This window comes from Oncorhynchus nerka, unplaced genomic scaffold (genome assembly GCF_034236695.1).
Source record: "Oncorhynchus nerka isolate Pitt River unplaced genomic scaffold, Oner_Uvic_2.0 unplaced_scaffold_1260, whole genome shotgun sequence".
Lineage (NCBI taxonomy): Eukaryota > Metazoa > Chordata > Actinopteri > Salmoniformes > Salmonidae > Oncorhynchus > Oncorhynchus nerka.
In genome coordinates this window covers 1-7500 of record NW_027040082.1, presented here as the reverse complement: position 1 = coordinate 7500, position 7500 = coordinate 1, and the positions used below count along the sequence as shown (strand labels likewise).

The 7500-nt window shown below is 53.3% G+C and overlaps 1 protein-coding gene across 5 annotated transcripts in view; it reads left to right on the top strand.

The window, feature by feature from the left end:
- LOC135559550 (probable E3 ubiquitin-protein ligase HERC1) overlaps positions 1–6215 on the top strand; it is a 61761-nt gene extending 55546 nt beyond the window's left edge. For all 5 annotated transcript variants that reach the window (XM_065015827.1, XM_065015828.1, XM_065015826.1 and 2 more), the window contains exons 11-12: positions 976–1176; positions 6049–6215. In XM_065015827.1, the coding sequence (XP_064871899.1) occupies positions 976–1176; positions 6049–6200 (353 nt within the window). In that variant the 3' untranslated portion in view covers positions 6201–6215. The remainder of the gene's footprint in view (positions 1–975; positions 1177–6048) is intronic.
- The last annotated feature ends 1285 nt before the right edge of the window (positions 6216–7500 follow it).

Here is a 7500-nt window from a genome sequence, read left to right as displayed (position 1 = left end):
CTGTGGTTTCTATTAGAATCTGACCCTCTATCTGACCCTGTGGTTTCTATTAGAATCTATCTGACCCTGTGGTTTCTATTAGAATCTATCTGACCCTGTGGTTTCTTTTAGAATCTATCTGACCCTGTGGTTTCTTTTTAGAATCTATCTGACCCTGTGGTTTCTATTAGAATCTATCTGACCCTGTGGTTTCTATTAGAATCTATCTGACCCTGTGGTTTCTTTTAGAATCTATCTGTGTGGTTTCTATTAGAATCTATCTGACCCTGTGGTTTCTATCTGACCCTGTGGTTTCTATTAGAATCTATCTGACCCTGTGGTTTCTATTAGAATCTATCTGACCCTGTGGTTTCTATCTGACCCTGTGGTTTCTTTTAGAATCTATCAGACCCTGTGGTTTCTTTTAGAATCTATCTGACCCTGTGGTTTTCTATTAGAATCTATCTGACCCTGTGGTTTCTATTAGAATCTATCTGACCCTGTGGTTTCTATTAGAATCTATCTGACCCTGTGGTTTCTTTTAGAATCTATCTGACCCTGTGGTTTCTATTAGAATCTATCTGACCCTGTGGTTTCTATTAGAATCTATCTGACCCTGTGGTTTCTATTAGAATCTATCTGACCCTGTGGTTTCTTTTAGAATCTATCTGACCCTGTGGTTTCTTTTAGAATCTATCTGACCCTGTGGTTTCTATTAGAATCTATCTGACCCTGTGGTTTCTATCTGACCCTGTGGTTTCTATTAGAATCTATCTGACCCTGTGGTTTCTTTTAGAATCTATCTGACCCTGTGGTTTCTATCTGACCCTGTGGTTTCTATTATAATCTATCTGACCCTGTGGATTCTTTTAGAATCTATCTGACCCTGTGGTTTCTATCTGACCCTGTGGTTTCTTTTAGAATCTATCTGACCCTGTGGTTTCTATTAGAATCTATCTGACCTGTAAACCTTTCCACTCTGACCCCCTCCCCCAGGTGGTAAAGGTCTTCTGGACGTGCAGCCCCACTGGGTGTCAGCTCTGGCCTGGCCGGAGGGAGAAGCAGTGTCCCTGTGGTGCGGGGAACCCAAAGATGTGTTGCTGGTAGGACGTATGGATGGATCCCTGGGCCTTATAGAGGTCCACGATGCCTGCACCATGCGGCGCACTGAGCTGGAGCACTGCTACCGGAAAGATGGTACGTAGTCTGGAGGGTGGGCTGGCATGGGGCGGCAGGTAGACTAGTGGTTAGAGTGGAGGGGCGGCAGGTAGACTAGTGGTTAGAGTGGAGGGGCGGCAGGTAGACTAGTGGTTAGAGTGGAGGGGCGGCAGGTAGCCTAGTGGTTAGAGTGGAGGGGCGGCAGGTAGCCTAGTGGTTAGAGTGGAGGGGGGGCAGGTAGACTAGTGGTTAGAGTGGAGGGGCGGCAGGTAGCCTAGTGGTTAGAGTGGAGGGGCGGCAGGTAGCCTAGTGGTTAGAGTGGAGGGGCGGCAGGTAGCCTAGTGGTTAGAGTGGAGGGGCGGCAGGTAGCCTAGTGGTTAGAGTGGAGGGGCGGCAGGTAGCCTAGTGGTTAGAGTGGAGGGGCGGCAGGTAGCCTAGTGGTTAGAGTGGAGGGGCGGCAGGTAGACTAGTGGTTAGAGTGGAGGGGTGGAGGGGCGGCAGGGTAGCCTAGTGGTTAGAGTGGAGGGGCGGCAGGGTAGCCTAGTGGTTAGAGTGGAGGGGCGGCAGGGTAGCCTAGTGGTTAGAGTGGAGGGGCGGCAGGGTAGCCTAGTGGTTAGAGTGGAGGGGCGGCAGGGTAGTCTAGTGGTTAGAGTGGAGGGGCGGCAGGTAGCCTAGTGGTTAGAGTGGAGGGGTGGAGGGGCGGCAAGGTAGCCTAGTGGTTAGAGTGGAGGGGCGGCAGGGTAGTCTAGTGGTTAGAGTGGAGGGGCGGCAGGGTAGTCTAGTGGTTAGAGTAGAGGGGCGGCAGGTAGCCTAGTGGTTAGAGTGGAGGGGTGGCAGGGTAGTCTAGTGGTTAGAGTGGAGGGGCGGCAGGTAGCCTAGTGGTTAGAGTGGAGGGGCGGCAGGTAGACTAGTGGTTAGAGTGGAGGGGCGGCAGGTAGCCTTGTGGTTAGAGTGGAGGGGCGGCAGGGTAGCCTAGTGGTTAGAGTGGAGGGGTGGCAGGGTAGTCTAGTGGTTAGAGTGGAGGGGCAGCAGGTAGCCTAGTGGTTAGAGTGGAGGGGTGGAGGGGCGGCAGGGTAGCCTAGTGGTTAGAGTGGAGGGGCGGCAGGGTAGTCTAGTGGTTAGAGTGGAGGGGCGGCAGGGTAGTCTAGTGGTTAGAGTGGAGGGGCGGCAGGGTAGACTAGTGGTTAGAGTGGAGGGGCGGCAGGGTAGACTAGTGGTTAGAGTGGAGGGGCGACAGGTAGACTAGTGGTTAGAGTGGAGGGGCGGGGCGGCAGGGTAGACTAGTGGTTAGAGTGGAGGGGCGGCAGGTAGACTAGTGGTTAGAGCGTTGGGTCAGTAACCAGCAGGTAGACTAGTGGTTAGAGTGGAGGGGCGGCAGGGTAGCCTAGTGGGTAGAGTGGAGGGCGGCAGGGTAGACTAGTGGTTAGAGTGGAGGGGTGGCAGGGTAGCCTAGTGGTTAGAGTGGAGGGGCGGCAGGGTAGCCTAGTGGTTAGAGTGGAGGGGCGGCAGGTAGACTAGTGGTTAGAGCGTTGGGTCAGTAACCAGCAGGTAGACTAGTGGTTAGAGTGGAGGGGCGGCAGGGTAGCCTAGTGGGTAGAGTGGAGGGGCGGCAGGGTAGACTAGTGGTTAGAGTGGAGGGGTGGCAGGGTAGCCTAGTGGTTAGAGTGGAGGGGCGGCAGGGTAGCCTAGTGGTTAGAGTGGAGGGGCGGCAGGGTAGACTAGTGGTTAGAGTGGAGGGGCGGCAGGGTAGACTAGTGGTTAGAGTGGAGGGGCGACAGGTAGACTAGTGGTTAGAGTGGAGGGGCGGCAGGGTAGTCTAGTGGTTAGAGTGGAGGGGCGGCAGGTAGCCTAGTGGTTAGAGTGGAGGGGTGGAGGGGCGGCAGGGTAGCCTAGTGGTTAGAGTGGAGGGGCGGCAGGGTAGTCTAGTGGTTAGAGTGGAGGGGCGGCAGGGTAGTCTAGTGGTTAGAGTGGAGGGGCGGCAGGGTAGACTAGTGGTTAGAGTGGAGGGGCGGCAGGGTAGACTAGTGGTTAGAGTGGAGGGGCGGCAGGTAGTCTAGTGGTTAGAGTGGAGGGGCGGCAGGGTAGTCTAGTGGTTAGAGTGGAGGGGCGGCAGGTAGCCTAGTGGTTAGAGTGGAGGGGTGGAGGGGCGGCAGGGTAGCCTAGTGGGTAGAGTGGAGGGGCGGCAGGGTAGACTAGTGGTTAGAGTGGAGGGGTGGCAGGGTAGCCTAGTGGTTAGAGTGGAGGGGCGGCAGGGTAGCCTAGTGGTTAGAGTGGAGGGGCGGCAGGTAGCCTAGTGGTTAGAGTGGAGGGGCGGCAGGTAGCCTAGTGGTTAGAGTGGAGGGGCGGCAGGTAGCCTAGTGGTTAGAGTGGAGGGGCGGCAGGTAGCCTAGTGGTTAGAGTGGAGGGGCGGCAGGTAGCCTAGTGGTTAGAGTGGAGGGGCGGCAGGTAGACTAGTGGTTAGAGTGGAGGGTGGAGGGGCGGCAGGGTAGCCTAGTGGTTAGAGTGGAGGGGCGGCAGGGTAGCCTAGTGGTTAGAGTGGAGGGGCGGCAGGGTAGCCTAGTGGTTAGAGTGGAGGGGCGGCAGGGTAGCCTAGTGGTTAGAGTGGAGGGGCGGCAGGGTAGTCTAGTGGTTAGAGTGGAGGGCGGCAGGTAGCCTAGTGGTTAGAGTGGAGGGGGGTGGAGGGGGGCGGCAGGTAGCCTAGTGGTTAGAGTGGAGGGGCGGCAGGGTAGTCTAGTGGTTAGAGTGGAGGGGCGGCAGGGTAGTCTAGTGGTTAGAGTAGAGGGGCGGCAGGTAGCCTAGTGGTTAGAGTGGAGGGGTGGCAGGGTAGTCTAGTGGTTAGAGTGGAGGGGCGGCAGGTAGCCTTGTGGTTAGAGTGGAGGGGCGGCAGGGTAGCCTAGTGGTTAGAGTGGAGGGGTGGCAGGGTAGTCTAGTGGTTAGAGTGGAGGGGCAGCAGGGTAGCCTAGTGGTTAGAGTGGAGGGGTGGTGGGGGTGGCAGGGTAGCCTAGTGGTTAGAGTGGAGGGGCGGCAGGGTAGTCTAGTGGTTAGAGTGGAGGGGCGGCAGGGTAGTCTAGTGGTTAGAGTGGAGGGGCGGCAGGGTAGACTAGTGGTTAGAGTGGAGGGGCGGCAGGGTAGACTAGTGGTTAGAGTGGAGGGGGCGACAGGGTAGACTAGTGGTTAGAGTGGAGGGGAGGGGCGGCAGGGTAGACTAGTGGTTAGAGTGGAGGGGCGGCAGGTAGACTAGTGGTTAGAGCGTTGGGTCAGTAACCAGCAGGTAGACTAGTGGTTAGAGTGGAGGGGCGGCAGGGTAGCCTAGTGGGTAGAGTGGAGGGGCGGCAGGGTAGACTAGTGGTTAGAGTGGAGGGGTGGCAGGGTAGCCTAGTGGTTAGAGTGGAGGGGCGGCAGGGTAGCCTAGTGGTTAGAGTGGAGGGGCGGCAGGTAGACTAGTGGTTAGAGCGTTGGGTCAGTAACCAGCAGGTAGACTAGTGGTTAGAGTGGAGGGGCGGCAGGGTAGCCTAGTGGGTAGAGTGGAGGGGCGGCAGGGTAGACTAGTGGTTAGAGTGGAGGGGAGGCAGGGTAGCCTAGTGGTTAGAGTGGAGGGGCGGCAGGGTAGCCTAGTGGTTAGAGTGGAGGGCGGCAGGGTAGACTAGTGGTTAGAGTGGAGGGGCGGCAGGGTAGACTAGTGGTTAGAGTGGAGGGGCGACAGGTAGACTAGTGGTTAGAGTGGAGGGGCGGCAGGGTAGTCTAGTGGTTAGAGTGGAGGGGCGGCAGGTAGCCTAGTGGTTAGAGTGGAGGGGCGGCAGGGTAGCCTAGTGGTTAGAGTGGAGGGGCGGCAGGGTAGTCTAGTGGTTAGAGTGGAGGGCGGCAGGGGTAGTCTAGTGGTTAGAGTGGAGGGGTGGCAGGGTAGACTAGTGGTTAGAGTGGAGGGGGTGGCAGGGTAGACTAGTGGTTAGAGTGGAGGGGCGGCAGGTAGTCTAGTGGTTAGAGTGGAGGGGCGGCAGGGTAGTCTAGTGGTTAGAGTGGAGGGCGGCAGGTAGCCTAGTGGTTAGAGTGGAGGGGCGGGGTGGAGGCGGCAGGGTAGCCTAGTGGGTAGAGTGGAGGGGCGGCAGGGTAGACTAGTGGTTAGAGTGGAGGGGTGGCAGGGTAGCCTAGTGGTTAGAGTGGAGGGCGGCAGGGTAGCCTAGTGGTTAGAGTGGAGGGGCGGCAGGGTAGCCTAGTGGTTAGAGTGGAGGGCGGCAGGTAGCCTAGTGGTTAGAATGGAGGGGCGACAGGGTAGCCTAGTGGGTAGAGTGGAGGGGCGGCAGGGTAGACTAGTGGTTAGAGTGGAGGGGTGGCAGGGTAGACTAGTGGTTAGAGTGGAGGGGGCGGCAGGGTAGCCTAGTGGTTAGAGTGGAGGGCGGCAGGTAGACTAGTGGTTAGAGTGGAGGGGGCGGCAGGGTAGACTAGTGGTTAGAGTGGAGGGGCGGCAGGTAGACTAGTGGTTAGAGTGGAGGGGCGGCAGGTAGACTAGTGGTTAGAGCGTTGGGTCAGTAACCAGCAGGTAGACTAGTGGTTAGAGTGGAGGGGCGGCAGGGTAGCCTAGTGGTTAGAGCGCTGGACTAGTAATTGGAAGGTTGCAAGTTCAAATCCCCGAGCTGACAAGGTACAAATCTGTCGTTCTGCTCCTGAACAGGCAGTTAATCCACTGTTCCTAGGCCGTCATTGAAAATAAGAATTTGTTCTTAACTGACTTGCCTAGTTAGAAAAAGGTAAAATAATATATATGTAATAATGTCCCCAGATTTCACAAAACTGTGACTCTTGTGTGTCGTTGATCGTATGGTTGTTTCTTACTTCCAGGATTGACTCTTTAATACACTGATCTGAAGTCGTGTTGATTTGTGACTCTCCCGATTGTTGTTTTTTCTGTTGTAGTGTCAGTGATCCACATCGCCTGGTACAGTGAGGACAGGCCGTTCGCCGTGGGCTACGCTGACGGCAAGCTGCTGATTGGCACCAAAGAGCCTCTGGAGAAAGGAGCGGTCGTGGTCATCGATGCCCATAAGGTCACCACTATCTCTATATAATAATATCACATTATATTATATTATACCTCTGGAGACTGGAGCCGTCGTGGTCATCGATGCCCATAAGGTCACCACCATCTCTATATAATAATATCACATTATATTATATTATACCTCTGGAGACTGGAGCCGTCGTGGTCATCGATGACCATAAGGTCACCACTATCTCTATATAATAATATAACATTATATTATATTATACCTCTAGAGACTGGAGCCGTCGTGGTCATCGATGACCATAAGGTCACCACTATCTCTATATAATAATATCACATTACATTATATTATACCTCTAGAGACTGGAGCCGTCGTGGTCATCGATAAGGTCACCACTATCTCTATATAATAATATCACATTATATGATATTATACCTCTAGAGACTGGAGCCGTCGTGGTCATCGATGCCCATAAGGTCACCACTATCTCTATATAATAATATAACATTACATTATATTATACCTCTAGAGACTGGAGCCGTCGTGGTCATCGATAAGGTCACCACTATCTCTATATAATAATATTACATTATATTATATTATATTATATCTCTGGAGACTGGAGCCGTCGTGGTCATCGATGCCCATAAGGTCACCACTATCTCTATATAATAATATCACATTATATTATATTATACTCTCTGGAGACTGGAGCCGTCGTGGTCATCGATTGACCATAAGGTCACCACTATCTCTATATAATAATATCACATTATATTATATTATATCTGTCCCCTCCTGTGTATCTCCTATAGCACTGGGTCACTAGATATCTTCATGTTTTTAGGCTCTGTCTGTTTTAGTCCTCCTCCTGTGTATCTCCTATAGCACTGGGTCACTAGATATTTTCATGTTTTTAGTCTCTGTCTCCTCCTGTGTATCTCCTATAGCACTGGGTCACTAGATATCTTCATGTTTTTAGTCTCTGTCTCCTCCTGTGTATCTCCTATAGCACTGGGTCACTTCATGTTTTAGTCTCTGTCTCCTCCTGTGTATCTTATAGCACTGTTTTTTCAGTCTCTGTCTCCTCCTGTGTATCTCCTATAGCACTGGGTCACTAGTCTCTGTCTCCTCTGTGTATCTCCTATAGCTTCATAGATATTTCATGTTTTTTAGTCTCTGTCTCCTCCTGTGTATCTCCTATAGCACTGGGTCACTAGATATCTTTGTTTTTTAGTCTCTGTCTCCTCCTGTGTATCTCCTATAGCACTGGGTCACTAGATATCTTCATGTTTTTAGTCTCTCTGTCTCCTCCTGTGTACATCTCCTATAGCACTGGTCACTAGATATCTTCATGTTTTTA